This window comes from Cannabis sativa, chromosome 8 (genome assembly GCF_029168945.1).
Source record: "Cannabis sativa cultivar Pink pepper isolate KNU-18-1 chromosome 8, ASM2916894v1, whole genome shotgun sequence".
In the NCBI taxonomy this organism is placed as follows: Eukaryota; Viridiplantae; Streptophyta; class Magnoliopsida; order Rosales; family Cannabaceae; genus Cannabis; species Cannabis sativa.
In genome coordinates, this window is record NC_083608.1 from 40,865,340 (window position 1) to 40,888,250 (window position 22,911).

The following is a 22,911-nucleotide window of genomic DNA, read 5'->3' on the forward strand; positions in this document are numbered from 1 at the left end:
GGATTTAGGACCTTCAGAATAAGCATCACATTAGTCGAGTTGATCTCCTTATGCATCATACTCGAACCGAAGAAATCCCCAATTGAAGCATAGAAATCCTCACCAACCGTATCCCAATAACATTTGAAGAAAAGTATTGACATACCAACCACACCAATAGTTTTAACACTGCCCATGGTGAACAAAATTGGTGAGAGCATAATTATTATATCTGATTTATTCTTAAACCAAAATAAAACATTAAGCCCATTTTAATCTAACCAAAAAAGCAATAAAATTTCATAAGAAAAACTTTAAAAAATTATCATATAAATTAATAATAAGTAAAATTATTTAAGTACGGACAATAACAATTTTATATTGGCAAAGTTATGGTTGACATTAGACACCAATAATTGACATTACATTAGCATTAAATTTCATATTACATTAGCATTACGGGGATTGATAGGGTGGGCCTTTATGGGCCCGACAAAACAAGCCTAGGGCACCATAGTAACCCTTGATTGGCTACCACACCTTATAAGCAGCTGCAACTCACCTCAGAGGAGTTTTGTCCAAAGAAGCTCTCCTCTCCAGTCTCCATCCACCGCTTAATCCCATTTTCCATCTTCCATCGAAAAGCCAAGCCAAAAGAAAAAGAAAAAAATAATAATCGACTCTCTAGAAGCCCAAGAGAAAGGGCACGCAGCCCTAGGACCCCAATTTCAGCTTAAACTCACTCACCATCACCACACGCCTCTGCGACTCATTCAGTAAAAAAAAACACCGAAATATAAAAACAAAAAGGTCGTTTGTTTGCTGAGCTCCTCTTCCTTCTCTTCTCCTCCATTACTGTTTCCTTCTTTTTCTCTCTTATCTTCTTGATCAAAGCAATCGATCAATCAATCCAGTAATCGTTATCTCTAAATCTGTTCTTGTTGTTTTGTGTATGAATGTGTGAATCATTGTTATGTATATAATGGCCTCATCCTCATCCTCTTCGCTCATCAGAGCTTCTAGGGCTACCGGGCTTTTCTCTCGAGCCTTTTCGTCCTCGATTCCCAAACCTTCTTCTACTTCATCTGTTCACCGATCGCTTAGCTCCTCATCTGCGTTTCGTTCACTTCCTCGCTGGAGCCACGGCGTTCATTGGCGTTCTCCTTACACTCTCCGCTCTCAGATCAGGGCTGTCGCTCCTGTGATTGAACAATTTCAGCGCAAGATTGCTACCATGGGTACTCTATCTCCTATTCATTGTTTCTCGGATATTGACTTTTTGTACAGTTGACCGTCTTTCATTTACGTATATATTTTGACCTTAGATATGATTATTTATGAATCTGTATATATGTATATTTAAATATTACTACGATTTCGTATTTTTGAATCTTTCTATGTCCTGTTCTGAATTCTGATCCCAAAGCTAGCTGTTCTACTATTCATTTCGCATAGATTTAATTTAATGTCGTAAATTTTTAAATTGGAAACGGAGTGTGTTTTTTCAGACTTATATGCAATTTTATGTGTATGTATACATGTTTATAAAATTCTTCAGTTATAGCTGTATGGATTGCAAATTTTGCTAAAACTCAGCTTGTGAATCGCATAATATTTATAATCAGTTAATGGAAATGACTTGTTATAATGTTCCTTGAGGAAAATATCAGTCAAGAGTTATTGAGCTGAAAAATTTATGTTATGATTTTCATCTTCTCTGTATCAGCTTCTGAAAATCCTTTCAAGGCAAACCTGACCAGTCTTCCCAAGCCTGGGGGTGGTGAATTCGGAAAGTTCTACAGTCTTCCTTCTTTGAACGATCCAAGGATTGGTAATAAGTCTAACACTTATTCCTGAAATATGTTCAGTTCTCCTTTTATCATCTAAAATGTTTTCTAACATTAGTTTAATTTTGACATGAAAACTGACAGATAAGCTGCCCTACTCTATTAGAATTCTTCTGGAATCAGCTATTCGAAACTGTGACAACTTCCAAGTCAAAAAGGAAGATGTTGAGAAAATCATTGATTGGGAGAATAGTGCACCGAAGCAAGTCGAAATTCCTTTTAAGCCTGCCCGTGTCCTCTTACAGGTATAGTATGAATTCAATACTTCAACATACTTTAACCTTTGTCGTTTCTTCTTCATGGCTTGGATCACGGATTAGAGCACTGAATCTTTTTTTTTTCTACGTTTGTTTTCTCCCCCACTAATGCTGTCCTTGATTTTCTTATATTTCCAGGATTTTACCGGTGTTCCAGCTGTGGTTGACCTTGCATGTATGCGTGATGCCATGAATAAACTTGGCAGTGATTCGAACAAGATCAACCCTTTGGTATGAAATTGTAGCTCTTTTATTTTCTTAAATATCTCCATGCACATTATATGCCATTTAAACGAATTATTTGTAAATTAGAAACTCATCTTATTATTTATGGCAGTTGAACCATTGGCTAAACATGTCACCTCTCGTTTGTCATTTTGATTTGTTATATGCTCTTCTTTTTTCATACTATATCATGTCCCACCTTATCCATTCATTCAGGTTCCTGTGGATCTCGTCATTGATCATTCAGTTCAAGTTGATGTTGCAAGATCGGAAAATGCAGTGCAGGCCAATATGGAGCTTGAGTTCCAGAGAAACAAGGAGAGATTTGCTTTTCTCAAATGGGGGTCGACCGCTTTCCAGAACATGCTTGTTGTTCCACCTGGTTCCGGTATCGTGCATCAGGTAAAGTACTTTAGATGATAAGCTTCTAAAAACCTGGCATACAGTTTTTTCTTTTTGTAACTTACAGCAATATATATTTGTTGTTTCACCCGCTTCTGCATTTTATTTTTTCTTTTTACCATATTATTTGTCTGAAGAGTAAACTTGAGGTAACATGATAATTTTCATGCTCTATTTGATTAGCTGTTTTTAGACTTGACTCAGAGATAACTTGGTGTAATTCAGGTTAACCTTGAATACCTTGCACGTGTCGTCTTCAACACTGATGGCCTACTCTACCCAGACAGTGTTGTTGGAACTGATTCCCATACAACCATGATTGATGGGCTGGGAGTTGCTGGTTGGGGAGTCGGAGGTATTGAAGCAGAGGCTGCAATGCTTGGTCAGGTAATGAATTGTTGGTATAATAGCTATTTTTGCTGTTTGCATTTATTATAGATTGATATTGAGTTTTAGTACAACTGCAAAATCACATTTTCTAATTGTGTGTACAGACTTTTTTTTCTCTTTTCTTTTTTCAAATGACCCTAATATTTTACGTGCTTTGATTGATAGCCCATGAGCATGGTCTTGCCTGGTGTTGTTGGGTTCAAATTATCTGGTAAATTGAACAATGGAGTTACGGCGACTGATTTGGTGTTAACTGTAACACAAATGCTGAGGAAGCATGGAGTGGTTGGCAAATTTGTTGAATTTTATGGTAATTTGGTAAACTTGATTCCAGTTTGTGAAAATTACATTTTCTTTCCTTTATACATAGCCTGATCTAAAGTTTTCATGATTTTATGTGCCTGTAGGTGATGGTATGAGTGAATTATCACTAGCTGACAGAGCCACCATTGCCAACATGTCTCCTGAGTATGGTGCAACCATGGGATTCTTCCCTGTTGATAAGGTTACTTTGCAGTACCTCAAATTGACTTGTAGAAGTGATGAGACTGTGAGTATTTTACCAGAGCATAAATTTCAAAATATGCAATCTTCTCTTTATTTAGTATTTATAAATCAGTGGTGAACCTGTCTTTCGTTTTTATGTAGGTTGCAATGGTTGAAGCTTATCTGAGGGCAAATAATCTTTTTGTTGACTATAATGAGGTAATATAGTTTCATAAGCCACTTTTTCTTATTTGTTGATCAATTATGCAGCGCAACTTTCTCAAATATAAAATTATACTTTACAAACCAATATTTTTTTTTTGTCTGTAACACAACTACCGTAACATTATAATTTCAGCCTCAACAAGATAGAGTGTACTCATCTTACCTACAATTGAATCTGTCGGATGTCGAGCCATGTGTTTCGGGACCAAAGAGGTATGTGATCCCACTGCACAACTATTTAGCTCTTAAAGCACACAGACGTGTTATATATTCATGTCTTAACCATTATCCTTAACAGGCCTCATGATCGTGTGGCTTTGAAAGAAATGAAAGCTGATTGGCATGCTTGTCTTGATAACAAAGTTGGGTTCAAGGTTAGTAGTAAAACTTTGTGCTACCTCGATTCATTTTTTACTGTTTTAATTGATTTCCCGAGAGTTATGGTATTTGCGATACATCAGTCCCCAGAATCAATTTATCTAGGCTATGTTTACACAGATGAGGACTGGAAAATAAGTATTTAGATTACCAATCCAGGAGATGGAAAATGAAAAAACACTTATTGTTTCTGCATAGTTACTATGAATTTGTTTCAATATAATCTCGTCTACTTTTTTTCCTGATTACCTGACATAATGCAGGGATTTGCTGTACCGAAAGAAACACAAGACAAAGTGGCTAATTTTTCATTTCACGGACAACCAGCAGAGCTTAAGCATGGAAGTGTTGTGATTGCTGCAATTACAAGCTGCACCAACACATCAAACCCAAGTGTCATGCTTGGAGCTGCCCTTGTTTCAAAGAAAGCTAGTGAACTTGGCTTGAAGGTAGGGCAGTGTTCTAATGATTACCTGCTCATTAGTTTCTTCAATCACAGCTGTTCTTTTATGTTTGCCTAGTGTTTCTACTTGATATTTTATTTCCTCTTCAAACAAGAGTTAATTAACTGAGGGCTTACAAATGACGATCAGGTCAAGCCATGGGTTAAAACGAGTCTTGCCCCAGGTTCTGGTGTTGCCACAAAATATTTACTGCAGAGGTAATTTTACCATAGGATTAACCAATTTATTTCTTCTCTGCAGACGAGAATGTCCACTAAATTTTATTTGCTTGTTGCAGTGGCCTGCAGAAATATTTAAATGAACAGGGCTTCAATATTGTTGGTTATGGCTGCACAACCTGTATTGGAAATTCAGGGGACTTAGATGAATCAGTTTCTTCTGCCATTGCTGACAACGGTAATGTTTTAATTCTGCCTTTTATTGAGTTCAGACCATAAAAAGGGGAAAGTATTGATTTAGTTTTGTGCATATGTAAATCCTTTATCCCAAAGTTCAATTGCTAATTTATTGTTTCTTTGATTCTTATGCAGACATTGTAGCAGCTGCTGTGCTGTCTGGGAATAGAAACTTTGAGGGTCGTGTTCACCCCTTGACAAGGGCCAACTACCTCGCCTCACCTCCTTTAGTGGTTGCCTATGCCCTTGCTGGCACGGTATACAATCTTCCCCTTAAAATGAAATCTTGATTATTTCAGTCCCCTCTGCCCCCCTCTAAATAGAATAAATAAATAAAACTTGTATGTTATTGAAAAGAAGATGTGATGTTCACATAATGGACTCTGTTTTATGGAGGTTGTCCTTGCATGAAATTAAGGGCCACAAAACCTTTAGTTTGGGCTTGCTTTAGTCTCTTCCAGAGATTATTTTTTCCACATGATTTTAGGAGTAAATATTATATGTTCTGGCAATTATTTTGGCTCTTCTTAATCTCTTGTTGCAATGTTTTATTTCATGCACATTAGATAACTTATAAAATTTTGTCAACAGGTGAACATTGATTTCGAGAAAGAGCCAATTGGAAAAGGAAAGGATGGTAAGGATGTCTTTTTCAGAGACATCTGGCCATCAACAGAAGAAATTGCGGAGGTAGAATAAAATTTTCATGCTTGCATGTGATGATGTGCTTAGATTATTGTTGTGAAGTTACCTATTGCCTGATACAAATAAATGTATGTCATACTTCTTTAGGCTGTGCAATCCAGTGTGTTGCCAGAAATGTTCAAGAGTACTTATGAAGCTATTACAAAAGGAAATGCAATGTGGAATCAGCTGTCTGTTCCATCTTCTACACTTTATTCTTGGGACTCTAACTCAACCTATATTCACGAACCCCCATACTTTAAAAGTATGACCATGGATCCTCCTGGCGCTCATGGAGTGAAAGATGCCTACTGTCTGCTGAATTTCGGGGACAGTATTACAACAGACCATATTTCTCCAGCAGGAAGTATCAACAAGGATAGTCCTGCTGCAAAGTACCTTATGGAGCGCGGTGTGGATCGTAAGGACTTCAATTCTTACGGAAGTCGTCGTGGCAATGATGAAGTGATGGCAAGGGGTACTTTTGCAAATATCCGCCTTGTTAACAAGCTTTTGAATGGTGAAGTGGGTCCAAAAACAGTTCACGTTCCTACAGGAGAAAAGCTTTTTGTGTTTGATGCTGCAATGGTAGGTGTTTTCTGTCCTTTTGTGATGAAGACTATGTCTCTGCCCAAATAATTTCCAAGTATGGTTAATCACTATACGTTTGCCTTCTATTTGCTTCTACAGAGGTACAAATCTGCTGGGCAGGCCACTATTGTTATTGCTGGTGCTGAGTATGGAAGTGGAAGCTCTAGGGATTGGGCTGCCAAGGGCCCAATGCTTTTGGTGAGTTGTTTCTATTACTGCAAGTCTACAAGTTTGATAAGTTTCTTAAAGTATTGGTTAGTTTTTATCGACTTATCTTATTGCATAAATTTGGTACATGACAGGGAGTCAAAGCAGTGATTGCTAAAAGTTTTGAGAGAATTCATCGCAGTAATTTGGTCGGAATGGGTATTATTCCACTTTGTTTCAAGTCTGGTGAGGATGCAGAGACACTAGGATTGACCGGCCATGAACGTTACACCATCGATTTACCAAGCAATATTAGTGAGATTAAGCCTGGTCAAGATGTGACTGTCACAACTGACACTGGGAAATCTTTCACCTGTAAGGCGCGATTTGACACAGAGGTACTTTCAATGCTCACCCCTTTTTCTTACAGTTCTATTCCCATTGTCTGGCTTCATTTGGTTTTGGGCACTTTTTCGGTTGGTGATGGAATTCTTCTGATTATTTTTGCAGGTGGAGTTGGCTTATTTCAACCACGGAGGCATCCTGCCATATGTGATAAGGAACCTGATTAATCAGCAGTAAGGAATGAGGACGATCACAAAAAGAAGAAAATAAAGGGTGCCATTTTTAAAATAATGGGGGGGAAAGTCCCATTTCGGATTATTTTTCTTTCTTCCGTTTGACATTTTGTAGGGTGTGCAGGCATGAGAGAGTCTGTCAACAAGGGAGAAATTTGTTTTTGTTGCTATATATTTCTTTTCCTCTTGTCCATGATTGCTTGTTTGTTCTCAAGCATTTTTTTTCGTATATTTTAATTTATAACTTGTGGTGGTTCGCAAGGTCAACACACGATCAATCATTGTAATAATTTTATGCCACAATGCTTAGTACATACATACATGGACGCTGATAAATATCATTGTTTGCCTTGATAAAAGAATACAAACTTAAAAGATTTCAAACATAAGTAGATTAATATATATATTTATGATCGGGGGACATCAAATCAATAATCTAATTTTATCAGCTTTGGTAATTCTCAATATTCATCGGAGCTGGTTCTTTGTATGTATTCACAAAGAAGATAGAGAAGAGATAAGAAAGAAAAATAATAATACGTGGCTCAAAACAGGTGACAGGAATAAAGCATGGGAAAGGGAATGTATAAATAGAAGAAGAGATTTTTGAAAGAAAAATAAAATTATAGACAAAGACTCTTACCCCAATCAATAGGAGGTGAAATAATAGAAAACTTTTCCTTTCTTAGGATATCTTTTTCTTTTTTTTTTTCTCTAGCGACTAGCTGCAAGTTCCACCTTTGATTTTCCGACTAGGGCTTCGCCGACCCTCGTGCTTTGGTGTGGCTATGGTTGGGTATGAGTGTTTGTGTTTGTGCACTTTTCTCGGGTTGCTATGATTTTTTTCTCTTCATTTTTTGTTTCAACCGTTTGTAGGCTTTCTTCGACGGGTTATATGACTCTATCGAAGATTTGATGATCTTTTTAAGGTTTTGTGCTTCCAATTGGGGGTGGCGCTATCAGATTCGGAGTGGTGGTGTGAATGGTGTGAATTCTTGCAAGGTCAATGGTAGTGTAGTTCTGTTTGAATTCGGAGTGGGCTCTTGTATTGGGTCTTCTCGGGCTGGGGACCGAGACTATGTTTTGGGGGGGTTTCATAAAGAAATCGTCCATCAATATGGTAGTGTTTCAAGATTGAAGGGGTTGGCCAAGGATTTGGGTTATGGATCTCCTATGTTCTTTATTTTTTTTTATGTTTTCAATAAGAGTCCCATTGTTATGGGTTTATTTAGTCCACCTGTTTGTGTGGAGTTTTCATCATCTATCTTTGATAGTATGGTGGTGTTAGTTTCTTTGTCACAATTGGTTCATGTCACTTGGTTCATGTCACTGATTTAGTGGCCTATTTATGTGACAAAGGTTAAATCTGAGAAGCTTTTAATACTATAAGATTGAGAATGCGCATATTGCACCATTAAAAATACTGCATGTATATTGTTTCTCTTTAGGTATTTGAGGTTTAACCTCTTGATCAAGGAAATTGTTCTCATGTTCAAAAAAAAAAAAGTGAAAATAATTAAAGATGTTTTATAAAAATTATGTAATATAACACACAGGTTGCAAGTAGTTAACTTTTGGTGACAAATATTCATGTATATTTTTTTACCTCATTTTTAGATTATTATTAATTCATTACTTTAGAATTTAGATAGCAATTTGATGGCTCTAATATAGAAATCTAATTATTTCATGGATTTTTATGTCATTAATGGTGTTTTTTTTATCAACTGTCATTAATGTTGTTATTATCAGTTTTTCTCCATTTGTTAATTCATATATATTCATATTTCCTAGAGATAGGAAATGCTGGCTGTAGCTAATTTATTGGTCTAATTTTCATAAAGCTTCACCACCAATTTTTATAAAGCTTCATCACCAATTAAATGGTTAAATGTTACAAAATTTAGCAAAAGGTGCAAATTTATAACTGTATTATATTAGGGAAATTTCAATTTTTGACCCTAATAATACAACCTATATCAAAATTTATACCCCTTTATAATTTGTACAAATTTAGTCCATTAATTACATGAACTTCCCATTTTACCCTTTTTTTTTTAAAAAAAAAAAAAAAAAAAGCTAAAATCTGAAAGTGTATTTCTCTCTCTCTCTCTTCCCTCTTCCCTCTCTCTCTCGTGCACCACTCTCTCTCTCTAGGAAAAAATTGAAAAATTTATGAAAAACCGAAGCTGAAATCCGTCCCACACGTAATTATTTGCTGTTGCATGGTTGTTTTCTCGGTGGGTGTTGGTGGAAAACCGAAGCACAATACAACATCACTCAAGAATCTTACACCATTATAATGGGTAAGTTGCATTTTAAGCATTTTGTTTGACTTTATGTAGTTTAAAATTGTTATACGTGTGTTTATTGTTGGAGCGCTTTGTTTTTGGTCTGAAATTGTTGAGATCTGGCAGATCTGGTTTTCAGTCGATTTCTGGGTTTTCCAGTGTTATCGATGATATGTCGATGATATGTCGATGGTTTGTCGATGATTATAGAGGAAAGGTCAGTGACGACCATTATCGACGTTATGTCGACTTTATGTCGACATGTTGTCGACATCATGCAACCAACTTTTGGGATTAACTATTTGTCGACATTTTGTCGACTTGTTTGTCGACAGAATGTCGACAACAAGCATTTTTGTTGTTTTTAGAAGTTGTCGATATTTTGTCGACATGATGTCGACAAAATATCGATGCAATGGAAAAATACCGTAGATAAAACATAACATAACATTGACAGAAAATAAACTTCATTAAAAATAACAAAAAAAAAACATAAAAAAAAAAACAGAAAATAAAAGTTCATAAAAATTAAAAAAAAAACATTAAATAAAACCCACAAATCATAACATAAGAAATTATTTTTTTTTAAATTCTTTGGCTTGTGGGTGAGCCTTGCAATACTTGCATAATGTTCCAGGCTTCACCGGTTTACCGTTGAAGATGCCCAGTTTGCAACGACGGCATCCTTCGGGGAACCCAGGTGGTGGAGCCGGCCATTCACCAGTTTTTGCAAATTCTCGTTCAAGTTGCATGAACCTGAACTCGTTACCGTTTCGCTCTCTTTCGAAAGCTCGAGCGGCGTCCAAAACTTTCTGCATTGCAGGAGTAACTATGCCAACATCCTCCTCCTGCTTCAGCTCCTCAGGAGTTAGGATGGGGAATTTGCCGTTCTTCCTTGGGGCCATATTTCAAACTTAAGAGAATAAGAGAAAATTTTTAAGAGTAAGAGATAGGTAGAATACAAGAGCACTTATGAAATTGATTTCCCTTTGCTTTTATAGAGCAGTAAAAATGTTGGGAATGTATGAAAATTTAATGGTCATTAAATGCGTAACTGTACAGGGAAAAACGCATGAAATGGCGTATTTATCGACAAAATGTCGATACTATGTCGACATCTTATCGACAACATGTCAATTTAGTGTCACTGCTAACACATTTGTCGACGACATGTCGACTTCATGTCGACTTCATGTCGATAGTACACGTGTCTGACATGCAACGTTTCAGTTGGGAAGGGTTGTTGGAATTTATTAACATTTAATGTGCAACCGTTTTTAATTGTCGACGACATGTCGACATCATGTCGACTTCATGTCGATATGACACGTGTCTGACATGCAACGTTTCAGTTGGGAAGGGTTGTTGGGAACGTATGTAAAATTTATTAACATTTAATGTGCAACCGTTTTTAATTGTCGATTGAATGTCGATGATATGTCGATATTATGTCGATGACGAGCATGGTTGTTGTTATTGTCGATTGTATGTCGATAATATGTCGACACAATGTCGACAATCAGTGCCCTAATTTCTGGTGTTGTGCTTCTCGACATTATGTCTATTGATATCGATGGGATGTCGATTTTTATTTTTTTTTGGTGTTTTTTCCTTTACTGACCTTGTTTTTTTGGTTTGCAATTGCAGGAGACAAAGTGTTCCTTGTTGTATCGTACGATGGTGTTTGGTTATGTGAGAATTATAATTGGATCTACAAAGCAAATAGCAGCTTGACGTTGACAGTTACAACCGAGACAACCCTACAAGAACTGCGACAAATTTTATATGAAGAGTTGGAAGTTGATCCGGTAGCGTATGATTTAAAGTTGGAGATTTGTTCCTTGTACATGAAGGGGAAAATGGTTGCGCCAGAGGTTATTAAGAGAGAACGCCAACTGAGAACGTTTTTAGAGATGAGGGCAACAATGTCAAATACAGAGTTTATGCCATTATTCGTGACCAAGGTGAGAAAAGTTGGGAATTCGGAGCCTACGCCGCCTACTAATCCTCTCCCTCGGAGTGTGGTAGGGTCTTGCGTTCCCGAAACAGATGTTGGGATTGGTGTGAATGAGGAGGTTCCGACCAATTTAGAGGTTCCGACCAATTTAGAGGTTCCGACCAATTTAGAGGTTCCGACCAATTTTGATGTTCCGACCAATGTAGGGCAAGAACAAGAAGCGACAGGATTTCATCAGTTTGAAGAGTTCGATACACCCTTCTACAATAATGATCCTATTGTAGATTTGAATATGGACGATGACCATGATTTAGCAGTCGATGAACCCGTAGAGGGACCATTGTTGAGGTTAGAGTGTGTACCGAGTAACCAAGGTACACAGCGAGAACGACAACCTCGTAGTGAAAATCGCACTACACCTGGAACTAGCAGTAGTCGACCAGGCAGAACTGAAGAACATGCTCGTCATGCAACCTTCTCAACGTTCTCCTCTTTCGAAGTTTGTACCAAGTTCAAAGCTCCCATGTGGACAAAGGAAGATATAATGGAAAATCATGAGCTAACTACTTGTTTACAAAGTAAGGAAGCAGGGGTGATAGAGCTTGGTAATTTTTATGAAAACAAGGAAGAATTGAGACAAGTTGTGGGTAGGTTTGCCCTTAATAACAATTTCGAGTGGATGGTGAAGAAGTCATCCCCTGATGTGTTGTACGTTACATGCAAGGCTCCAGATTGTAAATGGAGATTGAGGGGGAGGAAGAAGATGCATTCTGACAACTTTGAGGTCACTGTATTTCATAATGAACACACATGTAACTTGAATGCGAGACGTTCAGATCACCGTCAAGCAGCACCATGGGTAGTTGGCCACCTTATTAAGGGGAAGTACACCCAAGACGGAACTAAGTACAAGGCTAAAGACATACAGAGGGACATGTTTGACAACTACGGTATCAGTATGAGTTATGTGAAGGCGTGGAGGTGCAGGGAGATGGGACTTACGTATGCTAGGGGTACGCCTGAGTTTTCATACATGAAGCTTCCTGGGTACTTGTACATGCTGGAACAGAAGAATCCAGGTACCATTACTGACTTGTACTTAGAGGATGAGCGGTTCAAATCTTGTTTTATATCACTCGGTGCATGTAGAAGGGGCTTTTCTTTTTGTCGTCTGTTTTGAGTATCGATGGCACCTTCTTGAAGACGAAGTACGGCGGTATAATGTTAGTTCTTTGTGGCATACGATGCGAACAACCAATTGTTGCCGGTTGCTTATGGTATCGTTGACGGTGAGAATAACGACTCTGGACGTATTTCTTACAGAAGTTGAGGGTAGCAATTGGCGTGGTTGAGAACTTAGTGTTTGTGTCAGATAGGCATCAAAGCATCGATCATGCTGTTGAACTCGTTTTTCCCGAAGCAGTCCACTGTGCATGCTATCACCACATTGTTATGATCGTGAACGCCAAATTCAAGGCCGATGCTTTTCACAACCAAATATATAATGTTGCTTACGCATGGTCGAAGACCGAATGCGATAGAGAGTTCGAGAAGCTTAGAAAGATGAATCCGGCCATCGTTGCATATGTGGAGAGTATAGGGTTTGAGAAGTGGGCTCACCCTTATTGTTTGGGCGATAGATACAACATCATGACGAGCAACGCCGCCGAAAGCTTCAATAGTGTCACGAAGAGTTCGGGAAATATCCAATAACTACTTTGGTTGAATTTATCGAGTTCACACTCCAATCGTGGTTCGCTGATCGCCTCGAAAATGCTGACAAATGTGCCACCCCTTTGGCCACGCTCTTCGAAAAAAACTTGGCAAAAATTCATGAAAATGCAAGGTACAGGCGCGTCCAACGAAATGGAGCCAATTTGTATAACGTTGGTAGGGGACCTAACGGTGAAAGAGGTGGTGATGTGAATCTAGTTGAAAGAACATGCACTGCGGCGTGTTTACGTTATTGAAACTCCCTTGCCTTCATGCATGTGCGCGGCATTGAAAACGAACACAAGTGTGTACACGCTTTGCTCACCTTATTATTCAAAAGAAACGTGGAGGAAGATTTACGATGATACAATCAATCTCGCCGGTGACGAGGATGATTGGGTTCTCCGAGAACACATCAAGAATATGAAAGTTGGGGTACTGTGGAAAAGAAGCCCGTAGGTCGTCCAAGAAAAAGCAACGGCTTTGGAAGAAGACGGGAGAACCGTTTCCCGTCCGGTGATAAAAAGGTTCCGTACCACGAAACCGCAGCTCGCCGTGGTGCTTCAGGCCACAACAGAGCAACATGCAAAGCCCGCATCTGAGGCGTCTTGTACGTATTCGTTGGGAAATTTGATATATTGTAATGATGCATATTTTGTCATAGTTATTTTTGTTGAGGTTGAATATTTTTCAAATATTTTAATTATTTTTAGGTTTAATAGTTATTTTTGTTGAATAATGTTGATATTTTATATTTGAAACCACGTATAATTATCAAAATTTGAACGAAAAGAAAATCTATATATACATAATCGTAATGTTAATTACACAAAATATACAATGTCCCAATAATTACACATATAATCGGCGACATTTTGGTAAAATAAATCGACACACCACCGTTGACGAAACATGGCTATCCGGTCTGGCGTCACATCGGTCAATCCACGCTGCATCATGAGATGCTCCACATACTCAATGCAATACACGCCACAATCACCACTAAATGCAAAAAAAAATGTAAAGTCAGTCTAACGTAAAACATATTTTAATACTATAGTACTTTTTTATCGCTATGTGCACAGTTGCTGACTTCGGAACTAAGTCGTGAGTGGCTCGAGTCGCGTGCAATTTTGGAAGCACCGTGATCTCACAGTTAGCTAACGCCATGATCTGGTTGTTATGTGGAAATTCCCGGTTGCAAGGAGTAGCGAGGGCGGCGGTTACGCCCAAACCTTCATGATGGGTTCCAAGGCGGTCCAATGACAGACGTTGGAATCACAGTCGTAGACATTAATTTTCCACAGCTCTATGTCGACTTCAACTGTGACCCAGTGTCTTGCCGTGGGAAGGTGCAGAACGAAGTAAATAAACTCGTTACCCCTCCATCTCTCAAAGACTTGGGACTGTAATTACAGAGAACAACGAAACAATTAACAAACCATAATAATCTTCCCAAACAATTAACATTTAAAATCTTACTAAAACAATACCTTATGAAACCCTGTGCAGTAGTCGAGGATATAATCCTCCCATTTAAAGTTTTTCCTCGGACCCTTGTGGCTCGTCTATGCACTGCTGATCATGGCGGTCACGAATGTGGAGAGAATGATACCCTTCTGAGGAAATGTCAGTGGATAGTCGGTGCGTCGCCTCCTCAGCATATGCATTGCTGCATCTATATGCTGCATATAAAGGGAAATGTCAGTTAGACAAAAAAATATATTAATTGCACATAAAGTTGAAAAGTGAAGTAATATTATAAAATACTTTACTTACGTCATCTGTAAGCCATTCTTTTGGTGTGAGCATTACCCAAAAGAATCCTGGACCGTAATCACCACTTCTCAAATCCCGAAGTCGGTGGTTCGGAATGAGTCCAACACACCACTTTCGGAAAGTGGTTAACAATTTCTCATCCGGTGGCTCTAGGGGATCAAAAGTCGAAGATGGCCTATGTCTCCTCTTCATCTCCGTATAGTCACCGAACCATACAGGAGGCTTTCTCTTCCTCTTCCGACTCTTAACCACTGCAGGTTGTGCCTCTATGGACAGAATCTCACCCTGCGACTCGGTGTCATGTACATGGATAAGAGGTTGTGCCTCGATCGGAGTCGCTGGAGCTCCCTCATAAGGATCGTAATCGTCGGGGAAGACCTCATCCTCTTCTACTGGGGGTGAAGCGGTGGTGGTGGGGTAGATGGATCTGCTGGGGCCTCCGTGTCGAAGCTGTCGTTGGCGGACGATTCAACATGGCCAATATGTGTCTGAGCTGCTCCATAATTACGTTCTGACCACCCTTCAGCTCTACATGGCTGGTCTCGTATGCCTTCTTCAGCTCGGCCTGAGCAGCATACAGACCCTGAGTGTCAGCCTCGATCCTATCCAACCGAGCCACTAAATCAGTGTACTCGGCACCCCGAACGCCTGATGAAGATGGTGCACTGGGCTGAGGTTCTGAACCAGTGGCCTGAAAAAATATATATCAAAAAAATACGGTAAGCATACGATAATTCCACAATGTAACAAATATCACAAAACAAAAATAATAAAAAATGAAGACATAAAAAAAAGTTCCAAAAATTGGTACCTGAGTGTCTCTTTCCTGAGTGTCTGGGACCTGAGTCTACGGTACCCGACTACTGCCTCGGCCTCTCGTGTCATCCACAACATCATCAACCGGGTTCTCCACACCATCGTAAGAAATTGTCCTCACAAATGCCTCCTCCTCTGTCCGTGGAAGTAGCCCCTTCACCACTTCCAGATTCTGTTTATGGTTTAAAAAATATCAAAATAAAACCATTTAGCATTTATTACAAGCATTTATGTTAAATAATTATTCAGAACATAAGTGAAAATCATACCCGTCTAGAAAATAATGCGCTGATGTCTTTCTTCCCCATATCGCCTTTGCTCGTCCAGCTAAGCATCCTGGGGAACCGAATCCCGTGGTTCGTGCCATACCTCTTGCCAACCTCCAAAATGGCCTCGTACGCCCAATATTGGACTGCAGGTGCGAAGCCATATGTTGTGTATTTGCACTCGTGCTGAACATCCGAACTCAGCTTCTTCTCGTAGTTGGCCTTCTGTTTCAACATGTCTTTCTGAAGCGAGTGCATGAGTACCGGCGAATGAGTGCTTCCCCCAAGGAATCCGGAAGAAGAACTCGAGGTCTTCCACATATCTAAGTATGTGAGGCGTGATCAGCGCGTTGGCCTCGCGGCCCAGAAGCACTGACTCCACAAACAAGCACAAGCCGAGCTTGTACAAGTCTTCCGGGTTCGGCGGTTGTGAGGAAGTTGGAGTGCTTCTGTCTTCACAGTATCAGACCGGTTGAAATATGTGTTGATCAATCGGTCTGACCCCGAGCGCGCGACTCGCGCAGCCTTCTCCTCTTCTGTTGGCCCCGAGGAGAAGTCCAAACCCGTAATGAGTGCAAACTCCAGCACCCCGAATCGGACCTCCTTCCGACCAACATAAAACCTCATCCTCAACTCCTCCTGAGCATCCACTTTCATTTTGTGGAGCATCAGCTGGTGAAATAACACCGAGGAGAATGTCAGTGGTACGTCATTCCAGAAGCTCCCGAAACGGCTTTCCTTCGCCGTGTTGTTAAGGTTGAACTCCTCAAACCGAGCTTTGATTTTTGCAAAAATTCCAGTGCCCCTATATGTGACGCGGCCAGTGAAATGCTCGGGTGCTGGAATAATGAGTCTGGGAGCCATCTGAAAAATCAAAGACCAAACAAATTTAAATGTCAAAAAAGTTAAGAAATGTCGACATAACATCGACATCATGTCGACATTCTGTCGACATTAACAAACATTCATAACTGGTCGATAAACAGTCGACATACGATCGACATTCTATCGACATTACCATAAGAGCAGTGGCAAACTACCAACATCGACAAGTTATCGACACACAGTCGACAAATCGTCGACATTATACCAACAAAATGAACTGGGACTTATAATCGACAAAATGTCGACATACAGTTGACAAATTGTCGACATCCTAACAGTAAACTTGCACAAGAATGAACTGCAACTTATTATCGACAAACTATCGACATACAGTCGACAAATTGTCGACATTCTAGGGCAAAACTACACAATATCAAAACAAAGGTAAAACCATCGACAAGTAGTCGACATTACGTCGACATACACAATATCAAAACAAAGGTAAAACCATCGACAAGTAGTCGACATTACGTCGACAACCTGTCGACAACAATGTTCAAGCACATAACCAGATACCTACACATATCGACATCCTATCGACATTTCATCGACAACTAAGTAAAAACACAGAAAACACCATTGAAACATATCCAACACATACAACATGCAACTATTGACATCTAAATTCGCATATACAATCTAAAACACACAAAATCTGAAGCACATACAGAAATTCGCATTGAAATTTCTAAAATTTAAACAGAAAAAAACTTACCTTTTCGTGGTTCAATGGTTCACTTCAGTGAAGTTCAGTGCTTCGTCGTCGTCGTGGTCCTGGATCGTCCTCGTCGTGGTTCGTGAGGGGTTGTGGGTTCGTGCTCGTGAGGAGAACAGAGAGAGAGAGAGGGGAAGTCTGGTTTGTGGGTTCGTGAGTGTGGGAGCGGGTTGGTTGTGGGTTCGTGAGGGCTTGTGGGTTGTGGTTCGTGCTCGTGAGGAAAACAGAGAGAATGAGAGAGAGAGGGAACGTCTGAGAGAGGGAAATGTGGGGGGGGGGGTTCGTGATCGTGAAGAGCGAGAGAGAGAGGGAGCGTCAGAAAGAGAGAGGGAACGTCTGAGAGAGGGAATTTTTAATTTAGGGGGTATTTTAGGAAACTTTTAAAATTATAGGAATAAATTTGTACAAATTATAAAGGGGTATAAATTTTGATATATGTTGTATTATTAGGGTCAAAAATTGAAATTTCCCTTATATTAAGAGTACTTTTTAATAAGCCACATATCATAAGGTATATTATTTGGTAGTGCAAGTTCAGGAGAAAAATACTCATTATTCTTTTTAAGAAAAAAAAAAAAAAACACACAAAGAAAAAGTAAAAAGAACTAATGATGCTAATTTTTAAAAGTTACGGGCTAATAAAATTTTTTAGGTTGGGAATCTTATTGAAAAGAGAGATTATTTCACAAAAACATAAAAACAACAAAAATACGGTTTTACGGAATTTTAAACATTTTTACGATTTTTTTTATTTTATTTACAGAAAATACTGTCTTTTTATGTTGTACTCTTGTTAATTTGTTGTTGATTTTTGTTATATGTATGTTATTTTTTGTTGTTATTTTCATGTTACTTTTATGTAGTTTTCTTGTTGATTTCATGTTATTTTTGAAAAACCGTAAAAATGTAAAAAAAAATTCTTTTAACGTAAAAATGTAATTATTTTATAAAAAATGGTGTCTTATGTAATTATTCCAATATAATACAAAAAATATGAGAATATAAAATAATCAAAATTTAAAATATAAGAAACCAAACAAATAACCATACATAAAGCTGATAAAGTTTTCTACAGCAAATATCACAAAGTTGTCGGCATCGAAAACTTCACCAGAAAAATCATTGCTATCGAAGAAGTTATTGGAAAAATCATTATTACCGGAAAAGTCATCGAAAAAGTTACTGAAGTTGTCATCATCGTCAGAAAATGTGACAGGAGTTAAATGTCTCATGATATAAATTAAAATAAAACTAGTTCTATAACATAATAAATAAAATTAAATAACACGGAATAACTCAAACTGATTATAATTAAAATAGAACTAGTTCTATAACATAATGAATAAAAATAAATAACACAAAATAACTCAAACCAGTTATAATTAAAATAGAAACGGTTTTATAACATAATGAGTAAAAATAAATAACACACTAGTTATTAAAAAATAAAGAGAAAATTAGTTCCTAAAGTACTGAAACATAAATTAAGAACAAAACTAGTTTCATAACAAATTGAGTAAAAACGAAAAAAACATAATATTTCATAACTGGTTATAATTAAAAAAAAAAAAGAGGTGAGGATAAAATTCAAATATGCAACTCATTGAGCCACATACTCGTGAGTATGTTTAAAGACTGAGGAATATGAGGAAAAGGCGATCTATCTCAAAAAAAAAAAAAAAAAACTACAATAAATAAAGTAATAAAGCGTACATCCCAAGATAAGCATTTGAGGAATGGGAATACATATTTAACAAATATAATTTGTGAGGGGCCTCAAACAAGATAAATGAAACAACTGCTTTTAGATAAAGATAAAAGGTGATTACCAGCAGTTAATTCATTTATTCCACATGCTGTAAATACGAAACGTGGAGATTGTCCACATTTCGTAAAAAGTTATCTAGATAAGAACAAAATTGAATAACTGTCATTTTAATAGGGACATAATTTTAAGTTAAAAAAAGATCACTGTGTAAGAACAAGAGTAAAAATTCAGTATTTCATACAATTAATATTGTATTCTGTAAAGATATAACTCAAAATTAATATGAACTCATGAACTATGTAAATTTAACTACAAAATCATATAAAAATTATCTTGTATTATTTATTATTATTTATTTTAATTTCTTCCATTATAGTTAATTTTATTTTAAAGAGCCTCACTATTGTTAACAGAATTCTGTATTAGCACTTATATATACATAAAAGAATTGAACGAAAAAATAAAAGTCTATGTTAAAAAAATTGAATTTGATTTAAATATTTGTATACAAATATATTTTTGATATTGTGTAAAAAAAGATGTATTTTGATATACATATTTTTTAATTAAATAGCTAAATTAAATATAAAAATTTAAATTTATCTTTTATTATTTGCCATTAAATTAAAATTTAATAGTTTAATCCTAGTTTCATCTGGCGAAGTATTCTTGAAGCTAAAGATCTAGTACATTTCTATGCTCAAAGGACAATCGCTAATGGGAAAAATGTATCCATTCTTGCAGATCCTTGGCTTCCACAAAGTTCTAACAGCTATGTCGTTACAAGGCACCCTGCTCTTATGAATAAATCAGTCAGCTGCCTCTTTCAAGTTGACACTCGCGCTTGGGATGAGGATGTTGTGAGAGACTTGTTTGTTTCACGTGATCAGGATCTTATTTTGTCCATTCAGCTTAGTGATTTGGCCGTTAATGATGGTTGGAGTTGGAGACTTGAGACTTGTGGAAATTATTCGGTTAAAAGTGCTTATAAATTCTTGCAAGAATTTAAAGGTACTTGGTGCCGTGATGCCAATACTGACTTTTGGAAGCGCCTTTGGTCGTTACAAATACCTCCTAAGATCAGTAACTTCTTATGGAGGGCTGCTTCGGGTGTGCTTCCAACTTGTTTTTAGCTCCAAAAACGTCATGTTCCCGTTAATGCTGACTGTTCGCTGTGTAACGCTCATGCTAAAACCGTTCAACATGCGTTGGTGGAGTGTGAGTTTGCTAAAGCTGCTTGGAATCGCAGCATGGTCGACGTTGGAACTGTGGCTGCAACATTCAGCAGCTGGTTGTTGTGGATCTTTAGCAGAGGGCACGAAGGTGAAATGGAGGAAGTGGCTGTGGTGAGTTGGGCTATTTGGCGAGCGCGGAATGCATTTGTTTGGCAGAAGAAGAGTTGGTCTGCATCAAATATTGTTGCATCAGGTAGAAACATGCTTGATCAGTATAAATTTGCTCAAGGAAGGAAGGGTCTTTCGTTGTCTCTGCTGCATGATGGGGGGCGAAATCTTGAGCGTTGGATTGCACCACCTGAGATAAACAAGATCAAAGTTAATGTTGATGGGGTTTTATTTGAACAAGAGGGGCACTTTGGCATGGGTTGTGTAGCTCGGAATCATCATGGTGCTATGGTAGAAGCATTCAATAAGGGGAAGATTGGTTGTGTTCAACCCAAAATTGCTGAGATAATAAGCATTAAAGAAGCGTTGAGTTGGATTGCAACTCATTCGTGGGATAGAGTCATGTTGAAAATAGATAGCTTGGTGTATGTCCAAGCGATTCAGAACGGTATTTTTATGCCTTCACAGTTTGGTCTTATTGTTCAAGATGTTTAAAATTTGCTTTTGGCTTTATCTTTTGTTGATTTGTATTTTGTAAAACGATCTGCAAATAAGTTGGCTCATTGCTTGGCAAGAGACTCTTGTTTCTCTACAGGTCGTGTGCTTCAGCTGGATGACTGTTCCTGTGAAGTGAAGTGCGTTCTATTATTTTGAACGAATTTATTAATTAATAAATCTTATAAGTTTTATTAAAAAAAAAATAGTTTAATATTTATATATAATTAAATTTTTATTGTAATCATCAATATATAATATCCATTATTCAAAAGTATTTCATATATATATATATAATTTTTTATTATATAAGACATTCTCTAAAATTTTATAAAGTGAAATTAGTGCATATTAACTTCAACCTGAATTGATTTTTTTTTATTGGATAATATACAACTAGAAACTTCTACCACGAATTACAATTACAGATTACAAATGGAAAAACTTGAATCAGAACAAAAATTCATTAAGGGCACAAAGTAATCAACTACAAATTTAGTACTTCTACCCAAATTAAACAAGTAGTAAAATGATATGGGAGAGACTAAAATAGCCACACCAATACAAGTCATCATGAAAGTGGGAGAAGAGAGTAGCTAGCTAGCTATATATATGGATCAGAAAGAGAGAAATAAAGTTGTTAATCATCAGCAGTATTAATGGTCTTCTGGAATGGTTTCCAAGGCTGGGCTCCAGGTACCATTATTATCACTACTTTTTTCTTCAACTTCCAAAACCTTACTTCTTCTACTCAACTTCATTTCACTCAACAATTGCTCCAATGAAGACACCTTACAATCATTATTCTTCTTATAATTCAATATTTGTTTCAACTCTTGTTGAGTTACAACCAATCTAATTCTCACAACCCCACTTTTAGAATCAATATTACCAATGCTACTACTACTACTACATTTTGACACACCGTCATCTTGATCATCACGATCTTCTTCTTCTTCTTCAACTTTGAACCTAACCCTATTCTTCTTCTTAGCCAGCTTCTTCAAATCTTCAAGCTTTGATGGAGTACTAAGTGCCAACTGTGTTTCTGATGAGTCTTGTACTTCATGATCATACTGGACATGATCTTCTCCTGAGATTTGGTGCTTACTTGTTATGCAATTTCCCATTATGATAATTACCCCAAAACTTAGAGAGAGATAGAGAAAGAGAGATGAGAAGGGTATGATGTGAAAACATTAAGCATATAAATATAGGTATGGAGAGAGAGAAAGCACATGACGTTTCCTATTGTTGCGCCGGGTATAAGGTTTGTTTGTGTGTGTTTTTATATGTATATTAATGAAATATAAAGAAGAAGATTCTTTTACTATAGGAACCAACAATACCGGTTTAAAAAGCATCTTCAATCTTCATAGTCTCTTTCTTTGGTAATATACTTCATTTATTTGATTATATAAATATGTTTGATTCGTATCATCATCATCATCATATCATGCATATATTGATGCCTACGCCGTCTGTTAGCTTGTGATTAAAGATGAGTTTGATAAATTTTGGTCAACCATATTAATTGTGTATAGATCTATAATTATAAATTACCATTAAAGAAATCAACACAAAGGACAAATTTAGTATACAATAATAGTTTATATTTGATCATGATCATTATTAGGCAGCGGAGGACAAAAGGAATTGGATATATAATATAGAACAAGGGGATTAATTTCTTATAATAGTAATTGTGTATTAAATATATATACTAAATTTGAAATGTTGAATTTTGTACTATCTTTTCGGAATCAATACAAAGTATCTAGAGCTTTTAATTAAGCATGATGACAAACAAAAGCTAGCTAGTAAGCTATATGGTA

General features: G+C 37.3%; 3 protein-coding genes across 3 annotated transcripts; 1 reads left to right on the top strand and 2 right to left on the bottom strand.

Annotated features, from left to right (window-relative positions):
- The first annotated feature begins 544 nt into the window (after positions 1-544).
- LOC115699691 (aconitate hydratase, cytoplasmic) lies at positions 545-7,389 on the top strand. Its single transcript, XM_030627215.2, has 20 exons — positions 545-1,217; positions 1,706-1,810; positions 1,911-2,071; positions 2,222-2,314; positions 2,525-2,710; positions 2,936-3,097; positions 3,266-3,410; positions 3,508-3,650; positions 3,749-3,805; positions 3,945-4,024; positions 4,110-4,185; positions 4,453-4,638; positions 4,783-4,850; positions 4,931-5,049; positions 5,184-5,305; positions 5,640-5,738; positions 5,841-6,320; positions 6,423-6,521; positions 6,626-6,868; positions 6,981-7,389. The coding sequence occupies exons 1-20, from the start codon at positions 953-955 to the stop codon at positions 7,050-7,052; spliced, it is 2,961 nt and encodes a 986-aa protein (XP_030483075.2). The 5' UTR covers positions 545-952; the 3' UTR covers positions 7,053-7,389.
- Positions 7,390-14,545: 7,156 nt separating this feature from the next.
- Positions 14,546-16,282, bottom strand: LOC115699963 (uncharacterized). Its single transcript, XM_061103418.1, has 5 exons — positions 15,874-16,282; positions 15,678-15,776; positions 15,600-15,635; positions 15,182-15,479; positions 14,546-14,694 (listed from the first exon to the last, which is right to left on the bottom strand). The coding sequence occupies exons 1-5, from the start codon at positions 16,189-16,191 to the stop codon at positions 14,546-14,548; spliced, it is 900 nt and encodes a 299-aa protein (XP_060959401.1). The 5' UTR covers positions 16,192-16,282.
- A 5,150-nt stretch (positions 16,283-21,432) lies between these two features.
- Positions 21,433-22,445, bottom strand: LOC115701531 (uncharacterized). The gene has a single exon (XM_030629348.2). The coding sequence runs from the start codon at positions 22,204-22,206 to the stop codon at positions 21,733-21,735; it is 474 nt and encodes a 157-aa protein (XP_030485208.2). The 5' UTR covers positions 22,207-22,445; the 3' UTR covers positions 21,433-21,732.
- Positions 22,446-22,911: the final 466 nt, after the last annotated feature.